The sequence below is a fragment of the Prunus avium genome, chromosome 5 (genome assembly GCF_965620075.1).
Source record: "Prunus avium chromosome 5, drPruAviu1.hap1.1, whole genome shotgun sequence".
Taxonomy (NCBI): Eukaryota; Viridiplantae; Streptophyta; class Magnoliopsida; order Rosales; family Rosaceae; genus Prunus; species Prunus avium.
The window spans coordinates 18,457,773-18,480,881 of record NC_142288.1 but is presented as its reverse complement, the minus strand read 5'-3'; the positions used below and the strand labels follow the sequence as shown (position 1 = coordinate 18,480,881).

Below are 23,109 nucleotides of genomic sequence, written 5' to 3'. Positions count from 1 at the left end.
TGTTCTTTTATTGTATTGGTCCAAAGTGACCTAAATCGGACTCTCTTGTTAGTCCATGACATGTGTAGTACTCTTTCCTCCCCTGGGGTTTGTCCAATGAGGTTGTCCTACGAAGGTTTTAACAAGGCCACTGTATCATGTCGTTCTTTGTACGTCTTTGGTTTTATGAATGAATTCTCTTTCTTAAAAAAAAGTAACCTAATAGATGTCACTGTTGGACAAGAAGTCCATGTTTTATTGCTTCATTTGATTTTATTTTTTTTCCTCCCATTTTTTCATTTTATGTTAAGTGCACAAGAGTGAATAAAAAAACTCTACTAGAGAAAATCATTTTAACAAAGAAATGCATCAATGGTCAGCATTATTGTAGGAGAATGACATGGTCATAATAACTGGACCGGGTTGTTTTTATTTAGAGGCGCCATACCATTTTTACTTCTTGCCCTCCTATTTGTCCTTAAAAGCCCCTTAGGCTCTGTTTGGTATACCTCCTTGGATTGGACTAACTTAAATAACACCCCTAACCCACGTTTGGTGTAACGCTTCTTTAAGTTAAATAAGACTATAGAATCCGGGCCTTCAAAAAACGCTTCGCTCGTTTGCACAAAATAGAGAACTCTGTGGAGGTGCCGCAAAATAACGAAGTCGTTGTTTTGGATGCTCGAGTCTGCCATTATCCAATGTTGCTATACTCTTCTCTTTCTTTTCGACGTTGCTCTGGCTCTCCTCTTCCGTTTTGCTTTGCTTTCCTTAGTGAGACCACCTCCATCAAACCCATAATGAGCCATCACAGACCCAATCAAATCATCATCATCACCCAATTAGTCAATCAAACCATCATCACCACCCATAACCAGTCACCACATACCCAACTCAACCACCATCACCACTCAATCAAACCACCACAACCATTAATTAGTGGAGAGAGAGAGAGAGAGAGAGAGAGAGAGAGAGAGAGAAGAAACGGGCTAGGGAAGAAAAGGAAGAAGAAAAGACAAATGAGAGAAAAGGAAGGAAGAAAGAAAAAGGAGAACAAGGAGAAAAGAAAAATAAAAAAACAGAGATAAGATAGTTTTAGTCTTTAAAAAATATTATAATTTTATTTATTTTTAGGTTAAAATTCTTAATTAAAATTAAATATTAAAATAATTATTTTTTAGTCCGACACAAAACCAAATATAAGTCTTCACTATTTTTACAATCCAGTTATAGGTTAGTACTTAATCCAGCTTAGTCCAATAAGGGGTCGTTTGGTACGGCGGACTGTCATGGACTGGACTAAATCCTGGGACTGTCTTGGACTGGACTAAATCCTGGGACTGTCTTGGATTAGCTCGGATTGGACTAAGCTGGATTAAGTACTGACCTACGTTTGGTGCTGCGTCGTACTAAGAAGCTGGATTGTAAAAATAGTGAAGACCTATGTTTGGTGCTGTGTCGGACTAAAAAATAATTCTTGTAATATTTAAATTTAATTTGAAATTTTGACCTAAAAATAAATAAATGCTACAAAGAAACACAATTCAAAGATTTAAAACAATAAAACAAATAAAATTATGATTGTTTATGAAGAATAAAATTTTGATATTTTTTTTTTGGCTTCTCAAGATTTATCTTAGTTGCTCCTTAGCCTTGCCCCAAGACTACTACAAATCTTCTATTTTTTGTTGGTCGAAACATTACTAAGGAGCTAAACTCACTCTATATAATTCTACGTCTTTCATGGAAGACCAAGTAAAAAATAATTAAAAAAAAAATATATATATATATATATATATATATATATGTATAATTTTTGTATATTTGACTTTTGACTTTAAACTGAAAAATATAATTTAACAAGGTAATAATTGCTTGCGATAAAGAAAGCAGCACATCATGAATTATTAAACTTGTTTCAATATAAAAAGAATATCAAGCATTTGTCAATTATTATAGTTTGATTTTCCAGCACATCATGAATTATTAAACTTGTTTCAATATAAAAAGAATATCAAGCATTTGTCAATTATTATAGTTTGATTTTCCAAATACAAATGTGGTCAAATGCAATATCAAAATAATTCTTGTAATATTTAAATTTAATTACGGATTTTGACCTAATAAATAAATAAATGTTAAAAATCCCAATTAAAAATTTAAAACAATAATAAAAAGAAAACAAATAAAATCCTAATATTTTTTAAAGAGAGGAGTCGGACTAGCGTGTTCTATTTAGGAACGTGCTATTTAGTGAACCACTTTTCGGGCTCACTATATTAGACGGGCGAGTGAGGGCTTTTTTTCACTATTGGACTATATAGTCTCATTTAAGTTAGTCCCGTCTGTTACCAAACATGGGTTTCGAGTGCTATTTAGCCTAGTCCAGTCCAGTCCAGTCCAGTGAAGCGTACCAAACATACCCTAAGAGTTAATCCAAGACAGTCTCAGAATTTAGTCAAGTCCATAACAGTTCATCGTAACAAACGATTCAATCATAAAACACAGTAAATCTCTCTTTTTTATTTTATTTTGAGTAGTCAAGATTCAAGAAAGGCGTCTTATTGTTGTTGGCCCATCCAGATAGCAATGAAGTAGAATCGAAACCATCTTCTGTTCCAATCACAACCAAGATTCTGATAACTCAAACATGCACAGATCCGCAAGTGCTTCCAGAGTCTCCGAGGACTTGGTTGTGACCTCCTCATCAACTTCACCGCCATCTTCAACCTTCAAACCAACCACAGACGACTCTTCAGACCAGCATCTACATCTACCCACATACGATCCCCTCTCTCATGTCGCAAAGAGGGAACGGCGTCGTATCAGGTCCGCGGAGAACGCCATTCACATCATACCTCTCCTGCTCGTCCTCTGCGCAATCATCCTCTGGTTCTTTTCCAATCCAGGTACAATACAACAGTACCCACTTGTCCTTTTGTCTCACAGATTGTTATTTTCCATTGAATCTGACAGTGAACAACTCATGTAATTATTTGCCTTCATGGGTTGTGATTGGAATTTTGTTTTGTTTTCTTATTCAGTACAATTTGATGGATTTTATTTGTTTAGTTTGGTGACAATTTGATCGAGTGAAGTCATCTAAGAGAAAATTTAACTATTATAAACGAAATGGATTAGTAGTATTTAGTTTGCTTGCTTTTGGTTTTTGATATTTGGTTAAAGATTACAACCTTAGAATGATCACATGTTTTCGTATTTATTTTCTGCTGTGGTGCCGTAGCTTGTACTGTTAGGCTTCAAAAATTAATCTCTCCTTGTGCTTGTTGAGGGAGTTATAAACTGCAGTTTTGGCTTTATCAGTCAGCTACAGTTGTGTTTCTTCATGTGGTTTTATCTGCACAATGTTTTAGTATCCTGAAAAGCTGAAGAACGGGTCTTCTTGTGAAGACTTTCTAGTGTTAGGCATATCTTTGAAAAATGTTATTTCAAGCCTCGTCTTTGTAGAACATTTTGCTTCCACTGCCTTCTATCTTATACACCGTGGTGGGTATTCCTTTCTCGGTATATCCGAAGTGCAGGCAACAATGTGGGACTTGTAGTTTAGGATAATTCGTGTTTGGAGGTTTTTTTTGTTAATTGGTTGCTTCTATTCCAGTGATTCACCTTTTTAAAGAATGAAGATTATCAAGATTGAGGGCAATACTGAGTGTTGGCGGAGGAGCAGCTCTCCATTAAACAAGAGTTGGAGGAATTTAGTCTGAATTAATAATGTATGCATCACTAGACCCACAAGACTATTGGAGAAGAAAAACTAGCAGGCTCCCTCTTACTCGAGAAGTTCTTGTAAGCAATTTATATGAATGTGAGATAATGAAGACCTAGTTCCGTCTTATTAGACACCTTGATTGCACATATGCATAGAAGCTTTGTTGAAATTTATATCATAATAAAAAACAAGCTATTCACTTGGTATTCATTTGGGAATTGCAGAATTGTATTGGTTCGTAGCATTGTGATTTATTTCTTTTGTTTGTGCCTACTCATTTGGAAACAACTTATAAACAGTATAATGTGGAATATACAATTAGTTTAGGGGATCCTTTCAAGCATTTTCTCACCGTCTTTCTAACCTAATTAGTTTAGGGGATGCTGACATTGCCCCCAACATTACACAACTGGAGCTTGTAGAGGCTCACAGTCAAAATTTGTATGCTCCAACAATGGTCCTAACCTAACAAGCTTGGGGAAGATGACATTGTTCCGAACAGAACACACAACAGGGTTCTCCCACTGCAAGAATGACCCTACAAGATTTGCACGAACGGTTAGCGGAAAGATGCGAGGCCATCTCTCACTTCCATATGAGCTAAGAGCATCTCCAATGGTATCTGGTCGTGACTTGATAGCACCTGCAAGCTTTCTTGCCAGAACTACTGCATCTTCGAGAGCACAACAAGCACCTTGACCAAGATTGGGGGTCATTGGATGCCATGCATCTCCTACCAGCACAACACTTCCTGCTGAAGCTGGAGGGCTGATGTTCGGCCACAGCCACCGGTCTACGAGTGGTGTTCGAATGATCAAGTCATCCGGGGTATTGTCTATGATGTTCACTAGGTCTGAAGGCCAGTCTCTGACTAGTTCTGCAGCTTGCTTCTTTAACACAGACGGATCAGTAATTTTTGGACCTGCAATATGATGCCCTACCATTGTAAAAAATAGCTACAGATCCTTCTTGGTGTTTTATATTTAACTCATCCATAACAAGTCTTAGGCTTAGGAGACTTCAAATTTAGAAATTTACCTGGAGATTGTCTGTTGAAGCAGACAAACCAGTAGACTTTTGTTGGAGAAACAGGAAGAAATCCTGCACGTTGGCCCCTTCCATAGATTTGATTCAGATTTGGTTCAAATGGCTGCCCACCAGGGTAATATGCAAGGCCACGAAAAGCACAATGACCAACATACTTAGGCTCAGGAAAACCCATCCACTTAGCTATAGGAGACCGAATCCCATCACAACCGATTACAATCTGTTGGAATTCGTCAAGACGAGAAAATGAGAACGAATAGTACCATATACATGCACCAACTATTATCTGTAATGTGATAGTTTAATACCAACTGATGTGACACATAACAAGATTGAGCCATCTGCATGGAGAAAGATCGATAGAAAATTCAGAAAGTAGATTAAGGGTAACCTTTGCAGATAGCTGAGTACCATCTACTAGTTCCAACAAAGTTTCTCCATTTTCAATTTTTTGAATCTTCGCCAGCTTTGAAGAGAAACGAACTGCGCCCGCTGGCAGTTGATTGGCAAGAGTCTCCAGCAGTATTCCCCTCTCCACAGGACGCACCTCTTGGCTGTGCCATGAAACTTAGTAACAAAACTTGATACATGATTGAGTAAAAAAGAAATAAAAGAATTGCATGTTCTCGGAAAACATGGAAAGATCATGAGTAAGTTCATTACCTTTCATCTTCATCCTTGAACTTGAAGGAGCGTAGCTCCCTTCCATCTTGTGTCTTTACCACCATCCTGCACAGCTGATTGCATGAACCAGATCAGAGGAAATTGGGTAGCTTTTTCACAATGCAGAGCTTTTAACTTGGTGTCCAAAACTTATAATTTTAGTTGTAAGATTAAGCATAAAGAAAGAAACAATAACATATATACCCTTGAATTTCTAGAAATTGGGTTCTGAGATCATTTCCAACTCCAATTGCATCCAAAACTCGCCACCCATTTTTGAAAAGGGTGAGTGAAGTTCCACCAGTACGAAGTGATTCTGCTTGCTCAAGCACCAAGGACCCAACTCCAAGCCTGTTAATCAAAATTAATAGATATTTAGAGTTATTTTGTTCTAAAAAGCATATGTTATTATGCTTTTTATTTTTATTTTTTAATGCAAGCGATAGTCTAAACTACAAAAGAGAATGAGTTAGTTTTCTCACACACACACTACCAACTACCAAGATGTCATCAGGTTCAAAAGGGGAGGAGTTAGATCCTGTGGACTATGCTTTTAAATGTTCTATAATACATCTTGTTTAGTATATACAATATTGAATATTCTCTTATCAATTTAGATCATAATTCAAGGGGATTTTTCTTATTGCAATGCACGGAAAATCTGCCAACAAACCATCATTTGACCAAGGCAAGTTATGGCAACATGTCAAACGACCTGTTTTACCGTTCATAATGATTAACACCAGGTAAAGAAAAAAGGCAGTAACATGGGTGGTAAATATTTAAAACGTTTGAGAAATAACCATGTTCAAATTAAACAACCTGTGAAGAGAGAGTGCAGTGGCAAGACCAGCAATTCCAGCGCCAACTATGACAATATCCTCCTTGCGAGCAGCAGCACCAGATTGAGCTCGGATGCTTGGAAAAGAAGAAGTGGGTTTGGTTCTGGTTCTGGTTGGAGCTTGAAACCAATTAGATTGGTTGCGAGGAAGTGGCCTAGTTTTAGAATGGTATGGTGAAAGAAGTGGGTTTTGAAAGACTAGGGACATAGACACTGTAGCCATGGTTGGTCAGTTGTGTTTATGCAACAACATTGTAGAGTTTTGTGATTGTATGAGAGAGAGTCTGATAGAGAGAGAGAGAGAGGGGGTGTTGGTCAGCCAATCAGCCATGGAAAATTAGTGGTTATGATGAAATGGGTTATTGGTATTTGGATCAGATTTTACCCGAGAAAAGATACCTTATGGGTTTTGGGCCTTGTGACCGGTTGGAACTGGTCCAGGGCTTTCGGCTTTTCGGCATCTACACATACATCTCCGAAGCACGATGAAATATTTTCGCGCTCCAATAAAGTCATCTTATATTCTTTCGTTAAAGCAGGAACTCCTACTTTTCTATCAATCACAGTTTGACATGCATGTTGAAATTTTTTTTCCTATATTTTTAATAAATTATTTTTGCATGTGTCAAATTATGATTTGCCAAAAGTAAGAATGCTTCCTTCGAAGGAAGGAGGGAAGTAGTGTTCTTTTCGAAGTGACAATTACAAGTTAATTTTTAATTGTTGTTTTGTGCTGACACCATGTTTTTGATTTTGGGCCTGCCTTTTGTTTTCTTGTGGGCTTTGTTTGTAGGGCCATTTTAGCTACTTTTTGTTTGGTATTACCAAATCAGGTGCACATATGATATATGAGCTGCCCCTTTGTCTTTACACTACGATTAGGTAACTGTGTTTTTTTTTATTTTTCTGATAAACTGATTAATTAGGTACCCGTTCAAAACATACTCTCTCTCTCTCTCTCTCTCTCTCTCTCTCTCTCTCTTCCTAGCTTGTTGCTACTTGCAGAGAAAGAGATGAACTCTTTGGTGCCAGTTTTACATCCTTCACAAGTGACCACCATTGACGTTACTCAGCTGCATCATGACTCTCATACAAGGTCTGTTGTGATCAAAACTATTCACGATGCTTGCCAAAAAATGGGCTTTTTTCAGGTAAGAATAATTTCAGATTGCTTTGTATATTGATCGTGGACGTTACGTAATATACCTACAACAGTATATATAAATATGTGCCTTTTGTTGTAGGTTAAGAATCACGGTGTAAGCAAAGAAGTCACTGAAAATGGTCTTGGCTCATTGTCAAAATTCTTCGATTTGCCAATGGATCAGAAGACAATATTCTTGTCCGATGATGTAAACAAGCCAGTAAGATTTGGGACTTTCCCAATAGACAACTTGGATAGGGTTTCAAGGGAGTTCATCAAGATTTATGCCTACCCTATTGACGATTGGATTGGTTCATGGCCTCATAATCCCATGGATTTCAGGTAAATTGAACTTATTTTGTCAGATAAGTTGGTAAATTAATTGAAATTTATTTGGAGTTAGGAGAAATTTAATTTGATGTATTTGTCCAGAGAAAACTTGGGAAAGTATGCAATGAAGGTAAAGAGATTAAGCCTTGACATACTGGGGGCCATAATGGAGAGCTTAGGCCTCAGTCCAACCTACTTGAGGAGCAGTCTTGAGCAAGGCATGCACATGATAGTAGGTAACAGATACCCACAATGCTCCCCATCAAGCAATATACTCGGAATAGCATCACATACAGACCACACGATCATCACAATCCTTCTTGAAAGCATGTCAGGCCTCGAGATCATGGATTTCTCTGACAACAATGCTTGGAAGTCTGTCCCGGAAACGGAGGGCACCCTTAAGGTCCTCGTAGGGAACCATCTTGAGGTCCTCAGCAATGGATTGTACAGAAGTGTTTTCCACAGGGTCACTCCAAGCGCTCAAATGAGTAGGGTTTCTATAGGCAGCTTTCTTAGCCTTCCCATGGAAGAGATGGTGGAGCCTGCCATGGAGCTTGTTGATGAAGAGCACCCCAAAGCATACAGGGCAAGTAGCTTGGATGAGTATATCAAATTTCTCTCCACCAAAGCAGAAAAGTCCTACATAGAGAGCCTGAAGATCTGAATAAACATAGAGAGCATGTAATGTATTAATGTTAGTGAGATGTTTTTGCATGAACCTTTCTTTTCATATTGTTCTGCATCGGCCAATTCGAACTTGGAGAAATTATTGTGCGTGATAATAACAACATCGATCGTCATATATAAATTTTAATTCCGAATATCAATTTGGAAATTTGTTGTTTTTGCTAAGTACGCATAGGAGGTAAGGAGGCTAGGCATTGAGAGCATAGGCCTAAGTCCATCCTACTTGAGAAACAGTCTTGAGCTAATGCACGTATAGTAGGTAACAGCTACCCTCACATACAAATAAAAAAAAAAAAAAAAGTTCAGTTTTGTAACTGTGATCGAAGAAACGTACATATATATACAATATTTTTCATAAACAATATGAAAATAATTGCAATAAGAAAATCAAATGATTAAATGATTTCCGTGTAGACTAAATGATCAATAAACTGTTCGGATCGTGAAGTTTACAAAACCCACCATATGAAATTGCTTCTCTCTGGTGCTTCGAAATTCGAACGATGATGACAAATGTGTTACATATACATCAGACTTCCTTGTAGTTGTAGCACTCCAAATAATATGAAAATTAAACACAAATTAGACATTCAAATGCGCTTTTCTCTCAATGTCATTCATTCTGATCTATAATTGCTGAGACAATTGAAAAGGGGAATATCCTTGTTCCAGGAAAATTAAAGAACAGGAAACCCACCAAATGTACATATGGCACCACTTTACAGCCTGTGACGTAATGCAAAAATAATATATGTTCAAATAATGACAATTCTCCATCTAAGTGGTCCTGAATTCAAATTCCATGATAAGCGTGTGTGTGAGTTTCCCCTTTCACCCTTTCTAACTTTGGCCATACACAAAATCGTCCATTATTCATATTTGATAATACGTATGAAAATGTAGACGATAGGTTGTTACCTATCAATACCAATCAATCACTTCACTCTAGTACAATGACATATAGGTTTGGTATGCAAGGCGTTTAATTAGTAGAGTACATATTTTCCCAAAAACTGTCATGTGAACTGCCTTTCCTCTTATCTTTATAGTACCTCTCTCCCTCTTCTCTTCTCTTTCTCTTCTCAACTAGCTTCTACTTGCAGAGGAAGAGATGAATTCTTTGGTATCAACTTTACATCCTTCACAAGTAACCACCATTGACGTTTCTCACCTGCATCATGACTCTCATACGAAGCCTCTTGTGCTCAAAAGTATTCACGATGCTTGCTATAAAAAAAAAATCAGTTACCAAATGAAAAAAAAAAAAAAAAAAAAAAAAAAACTGTGTTACTGTCGTTACTCATGTACAACATATTTGTTGTGTATATCCTTGTACTTGTAGATTATCACTCATGGAACAAGCACAGAAGTTCCTGAAAATGCTCTTGGCTCATGGCCTCATAATCCCACAGATTTCACGTAATCCCTACTTCTATCACTTTTTTCTATTTTTTCTTTACTTTGTATATGAATAACCGAACACTGATTCATAGTAACAAAATGTATCCAACTCAAAAGCAATTTAGACATGAGAATGAAAACGAAGACAAAGACAATAGGGGGGCATTTAAGAATTTAAAAGGAATTTAGTAATAATTTTACAAGATTACTATAACTAATTTTCCATACAACAACACTTGAGAAGGGGCAGGCCCTCCCTTGGCGTGCACCGGCTTCACCCCCTTCTAGTGTGTTAAGATCTATGCGCATCGACGACTAATTTAAGGCAATTAAAGACAAGTAAGAGGTCTCAAGGTCCTTTTTAAGGCAATTAAAGACCAAAAAAAATGAAAATAGCTACTGTTTGATTCTTTTTTCAGTATACATATTTGATGAATTAGGTTTTAAATTGTTCCACTATATGTACTTTGTTTTTTTAATGCGATCTCACAATTTTAATATGATGTTGTTGTCTAGAGAAAACTTGGGAAAGTATGCAATTGGGGTAAGGAGATTAAGCCTTGAAATAATGGAGGCCATAGTGGAGAGCTTAGGCCTCCCTCCAACCTACTTGAGGAGCAGTCTTGAGAAAGGCATGCACATGATAGTAGGTAACAAATACCACAATGCTCCCCATCAAGCAACATACTTGGACTAGCATCACAAACAGACCACACCATCATCACCATCCTTCTTGAAAGTATGTCAGGCCTTGAGATCATGGATTCCAATGACAACAATGCTTGGAAGTCTGTCCTGGCAACCGGCGGTACCCTTAAGGTCCTAATAGGGAACCATCTTGAGGTCCTCAGCAATGGATTGTACAAGAGTGTGTTCCACAGGGTGATTTCAAACGCTCAAATGAGTAGGGTCTCCATAGGCAGCTGTCTTAGCTTTCCCATGGAAGAGATGGTGGAGCCTGCCATGGAGCTTGTTGATGAACAGCAACCAAAAAGATACAGGGCAAGTAGCTTAGAAGAGTATATCAAGTTTCTCTCCTCCAAAGCAGATAAGTCCTACATAGAGAGCCTGAAGATCTGAATAACGTATTTTATGTTTCTGAACTATAACATTAGCATTATGTTATGTAGATTCCTTCATAAAGTTTGATGGCTATGTGCTTCCATCATGTTATCTATGTTGTAGAGTTCTTCCTCTAACAAGTTGTTTCAAAATGTATCGTCATCTTCTACTACTTTGTTGTACAAAAAATAGAAACGGCATATGGCTTCTATTAGGGGTGGGCATCAAAACTGGAATACCGAAACTGTCCCGAAACCATGCCAAACCGTGCCAATCTCGTGCCGTCCCATTTGGTGTTGAAGTGTAAACGGTATAATACCGTGTCATCCCGTTACTGTTTGGCATGACACCGTTTCCAGATTTGTAATCCCGTTTGGTGCCATATCGTACCGAATAGTACCAAGTAAATAATAAACCCCAATTTCATATTCCTCCACTCCCACGAACATTTCGACTCCAAATTTGTTTCCTCCGTCTCCCTTCTCTTCTCCTTTCCTTCCCTCTATTCTTCTTTTTTCTTCTCCACCTCCTCCTCATCTCTCCCTCCCGAGTAATTTTTGAGTGTTCCCGGTACACCACGTGGTTGGTGTACCATCCAATAGACGGAAGACATATGGAATATGTCCAATGCAGTCCGCCACATGTCATAAGAAGAAATGCAGTAAGTTGGATAATAATTCCACATGTTCTATGTTTATTGGATGGTACACCAGACACGTGGTGTACCTGGAACATTTAAAAATTTCTCCTCTCTCTCTCTCTCTCTCTCTCTCTCTCTCTCTCTCTCTCTCTCTCTCTCTCTCTCTCTCTTTGTTCTACTCCTCTCTCTCTCTCTGTGTGTTCTTCTCCAAAGTGTATAAAATCGGTGGAAAAGGAAAGCCCCAAAGTCTGTTCAAGTTTTTGTGTAGAAAAATCAGGGGGTCGAAGATCGTATTGTTGGTACCAAAAGCTTTGTATCAGGCTTGATTTATAAAAATTGCAAGATTTCTGAATTTTTGCAGGATTTTTTCGGTATCAACATTGATATATACTGAATCATACCGGTCCCATTTGGGTCCGGTATGGTTTGAACGTGTTCTCAAAAACTCTCATCCAGTGTCATCCAATCCCAATTCCCCTATCCGAGATGACCTCCATCCCGTGTCATCCTGTACCGTGCCCACCCCTAGCTTCTATTGGTGTTCCTCCAATTGGAATTAATGAAACTCGAATAGTCTTTGTGATCAATAGTAATACTATGAAATGCATGATTTAGGAACCCCAAAAAAAAAAAAAAAAATTGTAAACCATTAGATACCAACTAATGTGGCATTGTTTTATTTGTTTTCTGTCTTGGGCTTGCTAAACTTTATTTATTGATAGGGAATATGAGAGTGTCACATATAATTAAGCAAATATTTTTTAATACAAGCGATAGTAAAAAATTATTCTAAATTAATCTAATTTGTGAAGAGGGTGACTCAAACTCTAATGCAACTGTATGGACAATGTTGTCATTTTGGAAGTTTGTTGTTTGGGCCTCATAGATGTTGGGCCTATTGTTTGTTTTCCGCCGTGTGGGCATTGGTTTGGTCCTTATGTTTTGTCATGTTAGACCCTTTTAGCTGCCATTTCTCTGTAGTTTTGATCAGCCGAATAAAGATGTGGATTGAGGAAATAGGATGAGTATTTAACTCTTCGTTGTGAATGGATTTTAGATTGTGCTGTTTCCATACAAAGCAATAAGCTGTAGATGCTATGAAATGTAGAACGGCAGGTGGGACTTGGAGCTTAGAAACGAAAAATAATTAATCATAACCCCAGAAGATCCATTGACTCTTTGAATTTTATGTACACTAATTTGGCAAACAAGTCATGTTTGTGTCAACTTGCTTTTCTTAACAGGTTGACACGACCCGTTAAGTTAACGGGTGGAAAATACCAAATACGAACACGACCCGTTTCACCCATTAAGAATTTTATAATAAAAAAAAAAACAAAACTAAAAATTAAAAAGAAAACTGAGAAAATAAAAAATTCAACTAAAGAAGAGTTTTTTTTGGGGTGGGGTGGGGGGGGGGAGAGGAAAGGGAAAGATATATAAAATTACAAAATTACTATACTTTTAAAGAGTGATAACGGGTATTCTCGAATTCACATAACACGACACGACATGTTAGCTTAATGAGTGGCTAATGGTTCCACCCATTTTCAACAAGAACTGTTAAGTCCCAACTCGAATACTGATTTTTTTCGTGCGAATTCGTGTCGTGTTAACATGCCGTATATAGTAGTTAATCTAAAAGTCATGTATAAAACTATAATTTAGTTGCCCTTCATCTTTACTATCATATAGGTCTCTCTCTCTCTCTCTCTGTCTGCTGCACCATGACTCTCACACAAGGCCTCTAGTGGTCAACCAAAAGTCAAGTGCCTGAAAGTTGTCTCTCCGCTTAGTTTGGCTGTACACTCCATCTGTTCGACAAAAGGCCTGATAGACTTCTTTTCCTTTTTTTGCGCAGCGTGCTTATGTTTTATTTTTTTTAAAAAAATATGGCCAAAATGACGTTGTTTTGGACCAGGAGAAGAAGAAGAAAAAAAAAATCCGTACAGTAGACGGAAAAGGAGGAAAACTCCTTCAGTAATAAGGAGATTTTGCTTAAAATAGAAAAAGAAAAGTCTCCCTTTTTTGAGAGATTCTTTACATCCACCAATCAAAATCCTTATTTTTTTTTTAAAAAAAAAAGATCATCAAATTCATCTTTTTTTCCGTCTTTACACCACTAATTTGTTTATTTCCTTGTTATTTTTGTTTAGTTTTTTTTTAGAGAACTTCAAGTCTTTTATAAAAATTGATTCATCGATTAGGTCTTGTGCCAAGAAAGAAAATATTGTATTGATCAAGCTTCCAAATAAGTTCGAATGTAATTTATAGTTAATTGAGAAAAAAAAAAAAGATGAAACATACTATGGTTTTTTTTTCTTCTTCATCAACCGTCGTGCTAGTTTCGTTTTTGGCATATATGAATGACATTGGTTTTGTTTAAATTATGAGGCTATTTGGTTGTCAATTTTTGTTTAAAGCTTTTAGCCTTTCAAAATTGCACTTCCGTCCAAAAACTCATAGGTCCGCCAGTGCTTGTAGGGCCCAGCACACATTGTTTTTCAATGATCCAAACTGTCTGAGTTTTAGATATTCCCTCAAAGATCATATCTGCAAAAAATCACTTGAATCCGAAATCATTTGACCAATCAATTAGCTTATTGTTACTTTTAGTCTTTTCTTAAAGCACAGTGTTCGTCTATTTTGTTGCTTGCAATTAGATACCTTAATGATTTTCAATCTTTCTTATTTTTTACAAGGATATATATGTATATAGCCCCTTATATTGCGGGATTCCTTATTTAAGGGATCCCACATACTTGTAGCTCACAGCTAACCGCAATGCTCCCCAACAAGCAACATTCTCGGGCTACTCTCCCATACCAGCCACAGCGTCATCACCATCCTTCTTGAAAGTATTTCAGGACATGAGGTCATGGACTTCACATACAATAATGTTTGGAAGATTGTCCCAGCTACAAAGGGTACCCTTAAGGTCTTAAGTAGGAAATCATCTTTAAGTGCTCAGAATGGATTGTACAAGAGTGTTTTCCACAGAGTGATTCCAAGTCCTCAAACGAGTATAGGGCCTCGATAGCCAGCTTTCTAAGTCTAACCATGGGAGAGATAGTGGAGCCTGCAATGGAGCTGGTTGATGAAGAGCAACCCAAAAGATACAGGGCAACTAGCTTACATGAATTTTTTAAACATCTCTCCTCTAAAGAACAGAAACCCTACATAGAGTGCCTTAATATTTGAATAAAAATTTGTGTTTTCCTTGCCCTTTGATATGTTATAGTAAAGCAGCAAACTTGATGTAAATGTATATACTAGAGCTTAATTCTTTAGGAACCGTAACACCAACGCTTAAGCGCTATTAGTTACGTAATATGGCACACTAATCATTCGATGGGGTCCTACTCCATAATATAATTTCATGATCCAAGCCGTTTCATTTTTTACTAAATTTGAACGGAGATATGACTGCTGAATGATGACTAATAAACAGTTCATATTATAAAAGCATATCATGCATGGAGCTCAAATAAGTAACTAGCGTCATATTAACTCACTAATTAGTTAGCGCTTGAGTAATTATGCTATAAGCAGTAGCTTTTTAGCATTGGAGTAATTTTATTTCTAAGAAAAGAGTTTTTGATACGTGTGCTAATACTGGTACTTGGTATGTTGCCGATATTTCTTTGATGCTTCTATTGATATTTGGAAAACTCAGACTACAACGTTGCTTCTCTCTGGTGCTTTGAAGTTAGCACTCCAAAGAATACGAAAATTAAACCCAAATTAGAGACACAGAAACCTTTTTCCAAATTTCTGTGCATTCGAATTCGTTCTGATCTAGTTGCTGAGACAATTCAAAACGGAACTTCCTTTTTCCAGGAAAACGAAAGAATACGAAACCCACCGAATGTACATGGCAGATGGCACCCCACTTTACAGCCTCTGTGTGTGACTTTCAGAATGCAAAATGAAACCACTAGAATGACACATATGTCCAAATAAGGACACTTGTCCATCTAAACAAAACTTCTTTTTCTCAAAACTGTAAGGTTGGTATGCTTGGCTTTTAGTAGAGTAAAAATTTGGTCCTAAAACCAAACCTGTGTGTCACTGTCATGTGAGTTGCCTTTTCTCTTATCTTTATAGTACCTCCTCTTTACCAAATCTCTCTCTCTCTCTCAGCTAGCTTCTACTTGCAGGAGGAAGAAGGAGATGAATTCTTTGGTGTCAATTGTACATCCTTCACAAGTAACCACCATTGACGTTACTCAGCTGCACCATGACTCTCATACGAAGCCTCTTGTGGTCAAAAGTATTCACGATGCTTGCCAAAAAATGGGTTTTTTTCAGGTACCAAACACGATAGAATTACATGTTAATTTCAGGTTGCTTTTTATTTATATTAATAAATAAATTTTATTATCGTTGTAACTCATGTATGTATCCTTGTACTTGTAGGTTATCAATCACGGGATAAGCAAAGAAGTCACTGAAAATGCTCTTGGCTCATTGTCAAAATTCTTCGATTTGCCAATGGATCAGAAGAATATATTCTTGTCTGATGATGTAAGAAAGCCAGTGAGATTTGTGACTAATTCGAGGGACATGATCAAGCTTTACGCCAACCCTGTTGAAGATTGGATTAGTTCATGGCCTCAAAATCCCACAGATTTCAGGTATTTGAAACAATTTATTCTTGAAAGTTCTTATGTGTGTCACAAGAAGTTGATTTTGATCACGAGGCACATTTAATTTGGACTCTTCTGCTGCAAACTTTTTTTTTTTTGGTTGTGAATTATAATTTTGGTGCCCTTAGTTTTTTATCATTTTCAACTTATGTCCTTGCAATCCCAATTTGTTTGCAACTGATTCCTTTGTATGCTAAAATAGGCCTTTGTAACTCAAATAACATAGATGATAACCCACCAATAATACAACGTTTAAGTAAAATCTAATTTTAAAATTGGATGACAATGTGTCCATATAAGTTGATTTATTTACAAATCATGCCAGTTTATTTATTTACAAATCATGCCACTAGATCTTCATTTGGTAGCTGATCTTTTTTTATCCCCTAATTTTATGCAAATGAATAATACCTCTCACTGCACATTTATGTTTGCACTCATGTAATAATGGCTTACAATCAAATTAGTTCAAATACTCCCTTTGAACCTCCTAAAGGTTAGATAAATGATTTTTTTTATATACCTTATTTTTCTATAATTTTAAATTATTTTATTAATATGTTAATCCATAATGACGATTTTACCCCTTGATTTCACGGAACAATTGACAGACTTTGACAATCGGACCGTTTTGATACCAAATGAAGAGTTGAAGGACTATTGAAATGAAAATTTTAGTTGATAAATTAGATCAAATCCTAAAACAGAAGTGGAAGCTAAAAAAATTTAACAAAAATAAAAAAAAATAAACAATTAGAAAAAGAAAAAGAACCAATTATATATATTTATATAATATCCTTCAATTATATATATATATATAGTTATTCTCTTATCCGGATGTCCGCACGTTATTATCGTGTGGATCCTATTGTAAACACGCAGAAAAATAAAGAGGGGTAGTACAAAATACACGGCGTCCGCACGATAATAACGTCCGGATATCCGCATAAGAGAATTTCTATATATATATATATATATATTCTAATATATTCTAATAGGTACAATGCCATAGAAAAAAAAGTATGTTAATTAGATGATATTATGTACATTAACATTTTCATGCCTACATATATTACATCATATGACTCATAGGCAAGGTCTAAAATATCGACGATATCGGAAATATCGGTAGTTCAAAAATAAGGAAATTTCGATGGAAATATCGGGATATTATCGATATCGATAAAAATTGAATAAAAACCACGGAAATTGTAAGAAAAACTTTGAAATTTTTATTGAAACTTTGGAGAATGTTTATTTAGTCAATTATCTATTAGTTTATCACAAAAAATTAGAAGGAAATGCATTGCATGATGGATTTAACTGATTTAAGTTGATTATACAGTGAGCTGGCAAACACTGTGAGTGTATAAAATATGTAGTAATTAATGAAAAAAGATTAAACACACCATAATCATTTATATATAATGATTTACTACAATATTTTACACTTTATACATTGCATGGTAAGATATATGAGTGACTTAGTACCACATAGAGTTCCTATGAGGTTCAAATTTTTCACTATCCTCATCATCTCTATGTGTAGAGTAAGTGTACTGTGAAGAGTAGTCATCAAATGATAAATTCCCAAAATAGTTTTGCATGTAATTGTTAACATGTCACTCATATAAATATAAATATTTTAGCATATTATCACAAAAACATAAGTGATATGGTGGTTAAGGTGTTGGAGGAGTAAAATGGGACGCGTTCAAATCCCCTTTGTGTTTTTTTTCTCCCTTTTTTTTCCCTTTTTTTTTTCTTTTTTTTTCCTTTACGTCGATATTTTCGATATTTTAGCAATATTACAACGATATTTTGACAAAATATTGTTTAAGTGTGAGCGAAATTGTCGACATCAATATTTTTCGATATTATCGTCGATATTGTCGATATTTATACGATATGTACATGGATATGTTCCGAAATATACGTGATTCGAAAAAACCAAAATATCCTCAATATTTCATACTATGCTCATAGGGAAAAATAATAGATAAATTATTACTCATAAAAGATAATAGGTAAATTACTGTCCATATATAAAAGATAATAGGTAGATTATTAAAATAATAGGTAAATTACTGTCGTGAAATAGGTACATTATTATTTAAAAAAAAAAATAGGTAGATTATTATCCATGAAAAACTAGGTACAATAAAACTTTAATAAATAAAATCCAAAATCCAAAATCCTTTTTTTCAATTTTAAATAAATGAAATTCCTATGGCACTTTTTTTTTTTTTTTTTAATCAACCCTGAGGCACTTTTATTGAACCAAAAAACGATAGCATGTGTAGAAAGGAAAAGATGGGGTGCGGTTGGCAAACTGTCACCTCCAATCGGCGAGTTACCTGGTGCCTTAATGGCAGGGGTTCGAAACCCGTTAGAAGCACTTTGTGGCCAATGGCAAGCCGAACCCCTAGCAGAGATTAATCTCACCCTTCAGGTGTGGGGACCTCGTGATATTTACCACCAAAAAAAAAAAAAAAAAAAAAAAAAAAGATGGAACAAAATTTCAAAAAGGCAAGCAAATAAGGAAAACTAAGCCTTTCCGGCCAACTCATTGTTGACTATATCTATTATTGAATTTTAATTAAAAAACAGATAATTAATTGCATACAAAAATTCTGAAGGGAATCACCACAGTAGATTGGGGAACCAAAAATTAAAACACCACCCCCATTGAATTGTAAATAGGGGTATTTTGGGAATCAAAAAATTATAATAAATTAGATATTGAGCTTAATAAGGTAACTTGATGAGTTTGATCCTAGTCATGGGTTTTTACTTATAAAAATTGGGTATTATTTACAGGAACAAAAAGTGAAGGGTTGTAGGTAAGACAAATTGAATTTAAAGGGTGTAAGCCAAATTTACTATTTATTATTTACTATTTATTCATCGTATTCAAATTTGAGGCATTCAACAAAGTGAAGACTGGGTATTATTAGACCATGAAGTCGGTACTTCATAGTTAGTTTAGTTTAGTTTCGTTTTGTTTTTTTTGGAGAGAGTTCCTTCATATAGTTAGTTATAATTTAAAGTAACTAAGGAAAATCCAAATAATTAGGAAATTAATTTGATGTTTTTGTTAGAGAAAACTTGGGAAATTATGCAGCAGAGGTGAGGAGATTAAGCAATGAAATAATGGGAGCCATTGTGGAGAGCTTAGGTCTGAGTCCAACTTACTTGAGGAACAAGCTTGAGCAAGGAGTGCACATGATAATAGCCAACAAATACCCACAATCTTCCCCATCAAGCAATATGCTCGGAGTTTCATCACATACAGACCACAGTTTCATCACCATCCTTCTTGAAAACATGTCAGGCCTTGAGATCATGGATTTCACAGACGACAATGCTTGGAAGTCTGTCCCAGCAACCGACAGTGCCCTTAAGGTCCTGGTAGGGAATCATCTTGAAGTTCTCAGCAATGGATTGTACAAGAGTGTTTTCCACAGGGTGACCGCAAGCCCTCTAATGAGTAGGGTTTCGGTAGGCAGCTTTCTTAGCCTAGCCATGGAAGATATGGTGGAGCCTGCCACAGAGCTTGTTGATGAAGACCATCCAGAAAGATACAGGGCAAGTAGCTTGGATGAATATATGAAGTTTCTCTCCTTCAAAGAGGAAAAATCCTACATAGAGAGCCTCAAGATCTGAAAAATTATTTTTGTGTTTCCGGGAACGTTAACATTGTTATGTATTGAAGTTATGTTAAGATGGTTCTTGCATGGATATCGGTCCTTTCTTTCCTTATAGGGTTCACGTTTTAGGTCTAAATATGATATATAAATATTACTGATTATACATGTATTATAATTTAGGTGGATTAGTTCGGCACAACGTCACCAAAGACACCTGGTTACCATCAATGGCGGATGTAGGATTGTGACCTCATATGGTCATAGGGTCATAGTATAAAAGTCTCCAAATTTTTTTTAGAAGAAATTAACACTAAAAATGATTATGTATATGTGTATGAAGAATTATGTATATGTGTACGAAGAATTGTACGAAGAATTATGTATATGTGTACGTACCAAATTGGTCTAGCTAGTGTCATATATCCACATAAATTATAATACGTTGGTCTAGACCATTAACACAAATATAAATGCTAAACCCAACAAGTGCTAGGGAATTCGTGCGTCATTTTGCCTTGAATGACATAAGCCAAAACGAGAGGGGCTAGACCAGCTTGGAGAAGGTAGTTTGCCCTGCTTTAATCCATTTTCTAGGCTCAATTAATATCTGTTTTGATTGATCGCTCTATTTGAACGGTGCATTTATTATAAAACGAAAAATGGTAAACGTCATGCCGTTGGTAACAACCAACCATATATTTATGTGACGACGGTGGAGCATACCCACCACCAGCGCGCCTAACTCAGCTGCATAAAAAGTCAAACAATTCTTTCCATTAATTGTGAACCAAGGAACTTTGTCACGCTAAATATCTAACGCATTATTAATTACGCTACCGCAATCATAAGTATTATTATTTTGGGTCTTTCGGTATAGGTCTACTTTTGAGTTTGCACTATGACTGCAGTCCACCTCTCTTTTTATGTAGAATTGGGTCCAGTGACTCAACATGCCAGCCAAGTATGCAAAGCCTTGGCCACTGTTTTTAAAACATTTACACATATTGCCATTGTATAGTCAATCTTCTAAATTTTATTAAGGACAACCTACATAAAACCCCCTAAACTATAGAGTTATTTTCAAATTCATACTCAATTTTAGAGACATTTATGAGTACATATTTAAACTCCCGAAAATCGTACAAATTGCCCCCTCCGTTAGCCAAACCGTTAGTAGGTCTGTTAAATGCTGACGTGTCAAAAGTGGGACACATTAATTAATAAAAAATTATTTTACCGTTTAAATTATTTTAAAATTATATATATATATATATATATATATATATATATATATATATATATATATATATATATATATATCTTACTCTCTTTCTCTCTCTAACCAGCCAACCTCACCACGACCTTGCCTTGCCCACCATTTCCAAGCCCCTCTCCGTCTCTACCCCACCCCCCTTATCCATCACAGCCATCATCTTCCTCACAGCACCACCAACGTACCCCCAGTCAAATAATATAGTAGAATATTTTCAGATCTTATTTCATTCTCCGAAATGAGGTATTTATAATACAAGGTTACAAACCCTAGTAGGGTTGAATTAGGAAATAAGAGGAATCCTAATTACATAATATCTATACAAAAGGGAAAAATAAATAAAACCCTAATAGAATAGGATATATCTCGCCAACACTCCCCCTCAAGTTGGAGCAAAGACGTCACGCATGTCCAACTTGTCAAGCGAGTTGCGAAAGATACTTGTAGAAACAGCTTTCATAAGAACATCGGCTAACTGATACTCTGAGCGGATGAACGGAAAGGAAACAATCTCCGCATCCAACTTTTCTTTAATGAAATTTCGATCAACCTCCACATGCTTTGTACGATCATGTTGAACCGGGTTATGAGCAATTGCAATCGCAGCCGTATTGTCACAATATAAATCCATGGGTTTCTTAGGCCCAAAACCAAGGTCTCTCAACAATCTCCTCAACCATAGTAACTCAGATACACCATGAGCCATTCCCCGATACTCGGCCTCAGCACTAGATCGAGACACCACCTTTTGTTTCTTGCTCCTCCACGTAACAAGATTGCCACCAACAAACATAAAATACTCAGATGTTGAGCGCCTATCTGTAGCTGAACCTGCCCAATTAGCATCTGTGTACCCTTCCACATCTGTATGACTGTACTTGGAAAACATTAACCCCTTGCCAGGAACCCCTTTGAGGTATCTCAAAATACGTGTCACGGCACCCATATGATCTTCACTCGGTGAGTACATAAACTGACTCACTACACTCACTGCATATGCAATATCTGGACGTGTATGAGCCAAATAAATTAATTTTCCCACAAGCCGTTGATAGCGCTCCTTATTAGTAGGAGCTTGATCAGGATACAACCCCAACTTGTGATTCTGTTCACTAGGAGTATCAATGGGTTTACAATCTAACATTCCAGTTTCTGCAAGCAAGTCCAAAACATATTTTCTTTGGGACAGAAAAATACCATGCTTAGATCTGGCAACTTCAATCCCAAGAAAGTATTTCAAGTCACCTAATGATTTCATCTCAAATTCAGACGCAAGATATTTTTGAAGACTCTATATTTCTACCTGATCATCTCCAGTTACAATCATATCATCAACATAAATTATTAAAGCTGTCAATTTACCTCTGCGACGTTTCAGAAACAAAGTATGATCCGCATTACTTTGTACATACCCAGACTTCCTCATAGATGCAGCAAACCTCCCGAACCAAGCTCTTGGAGACTGTTTTAATCCATACAATGATTTCAATAGCTTGCACACCATACCCTCTTTAGCAGTCACAAGGATACCCGGTGGAGGATCCATGTATATTTCTTCTTTGAGGTCACCATGGAGGAACGCATTCTTGACATCAAATTGTAACAGCGGCCAATCATGATTAGCAGCTAAGGATAAGAGTACGCGTACAGTGTTGAGCTTAGCTACTGGAGCAAAAGTCTCCGTGTAATCCACTCCAGATGTCTGAATATACCCTTTTGCTACCAATCTTGCCTTGTAACGGTCAATGGAACCATCAGCCTTATGCTTCAAAGTAAACACTCATCTGCACAAAACTGCCTTTTTTCCTTTTGGTAAAGGAACTAACTCCCAAGTAGCATTCTTGTTCAAGGCTTCCATCTCAACATGCATTGCATCTACCCAGTTTTGATCAGATAGAGCATCCTGCAACTTAGTTGGCACACATACACTAGATAATTGACACAAATATGATGCATATGACTTAGATAAACGATGAGTTGACATATAATGGTTAATGTGATATTTAGACT

The 23,109-nt window shown here is 36.4% G+C and overlaps 3 protein-coding genes and 1 pseudogene across 3 annotated transcripts; 3 read left to right on the top strand and 1 right to left on the bottom strand.

Moving 5' to 3' along the window:
• Positions 1–3,986: 3,986 nt before the first annotated feature.
• Positions 3,987–6,576, bottom strand: LOC110756459 (monooxygenase 2). The gene is made up of 6 exons (XM_021957898.2): positions 6,242–6,576; positions 5,624–5,770; positions 5,420–5,485; positions 5,148–5,310; positions 4,748–4,976; positions 3,987–4,631 (listed from the first exon to the last, which is right to left on the bottom strand). Exons 1-6 carry the CDS (start codon positions 6,481–6,483, stop codon positions 4,111–4,113), a joined length of 1,368 nt encoding a protein of 455 aa, XP_021813590.1. The 5' UTR covers positions 6,484–6,576; the 3' UTR covers positions 3,987–4,110.
• A 555-nt stretch (positions 6,577–7,131) lies between these two features.
• LOC110756395 (2-oxoglutarate-dependent dioxygenase 21, chloroplastic-like) lies at positions 7,132–8,564 on the top strand. The gene is made up of 3 exons (XM_021957824.2): positions 7,132–7,411; positions 7,505–7,746; positions 7,837–8,564. Exons 1-3 carry the CDS (start codon positions 7,274–7,276, stop codon positions 8,399–8,401), a joined length of 945 nt encoding a protein of 314 aa, XP_021813516.1. The 5' UTR covers positions 7,132–7,273; the 3' UTR covers positions 8,402–8,564.
• A 971-nt stretch (positions 8,565–9,535) lies between these two features.
• LOC110756422 (2-oxoglutarate-dependent dioxygenase 21, chloroplastic pseudogene) lies at positions 9,536–10,905 on the top strand (annotated as a pseudogene).
• A 4,713-nt stretch (positions 10,906–15,618) lies between these two features.
• On the top strand, positions 15,619–20,116 carry LOC110756421 (2-oxoglutarate-dependent dioxygenase 21, chloroplastic-like). The gene is made up of 3 exons (XM_088253017.1): positions 15,619–15,838; positions 15,947–16,164; positions 19,278–20,116. The coding sequence occupies exons 1-3, from the start codon at positions 15,701–15,703 to the stop codon at positions 19,840–19,842; spliced, it is 921 nt and encodes a 306-aa protein (XP_088109143.1). The 5' UTR covers positions 15,619–15,700; the 3' UTR covers positions 19,843–20,116.
• The last annotated feature ends 2,993 nt before the right edge of the window (positions 20,117–23,109 follow it).

Bases quoted from the DNA above. Each gene is read 5' to 3' on its own strand.
- LOC110756395 (XM_021957824.2), top strand. From the start codon at position 7,274: ATGAACTCTTTGGTGCCAGTTTTACATCCTTCACAAGTGACCACCATT. The intron at 7,412-7,504 runs GTAAGAATAATT...CTTTTGTTGTAG, and splicing joins AAAAAATGGGCTTTTTTCAG to GTTAAGAATCACGGTGTAAG. The intron at 7,747-7,836 runs GTAAATTGAACT...GTATTTGTCCAG, and splicing joins CATAATCCCATGGATTTCAG to AGAAAACTTGGGAAAGTATG.
- LOC110756421 (XM_088253017.1), top strand. From the start codon at position 15,701: ATGAATTCTTTGGTGTCAATTGTACATCCTTCACAAGTAACCACCATT. The intron at 15,839-15,946 runs GTACCAAACACG...TTGTACTTGTAG, and splicing joins AAAAAATGGGTTTTTTTCAG to GTTATCAATCACGGGATAAG. The intron at 16,165-19,277 runs GTATTTGAAACA...TGTTTTTGTTAG, and splicing joins CAAAATCCCACAGATTTCAG to AGAAAACTTGGGAAATTATG.
- LOC110756459 (XM_021957898.2), bottom strand. From the start codon at position 6,483: ATGGCTACAGTGTCTATGTCCCTAGTCTTTCAAAACCCACTTCTTTCA. The intron at 4,977-5,147 runs GTTACCCTTAAT...GAATTCCAACAG, and splicing joins GTACTCAGCTATCTGCAAAG to ATTGTAATCGGTTGTGATGG. The intron at 4,632-4,747 runs GTAAATTTCTAA...ATCATATTGCAG, and splicing joins CTTCAACAGACAATCTCCAG to GTCCAAAAATTACTGATCCG.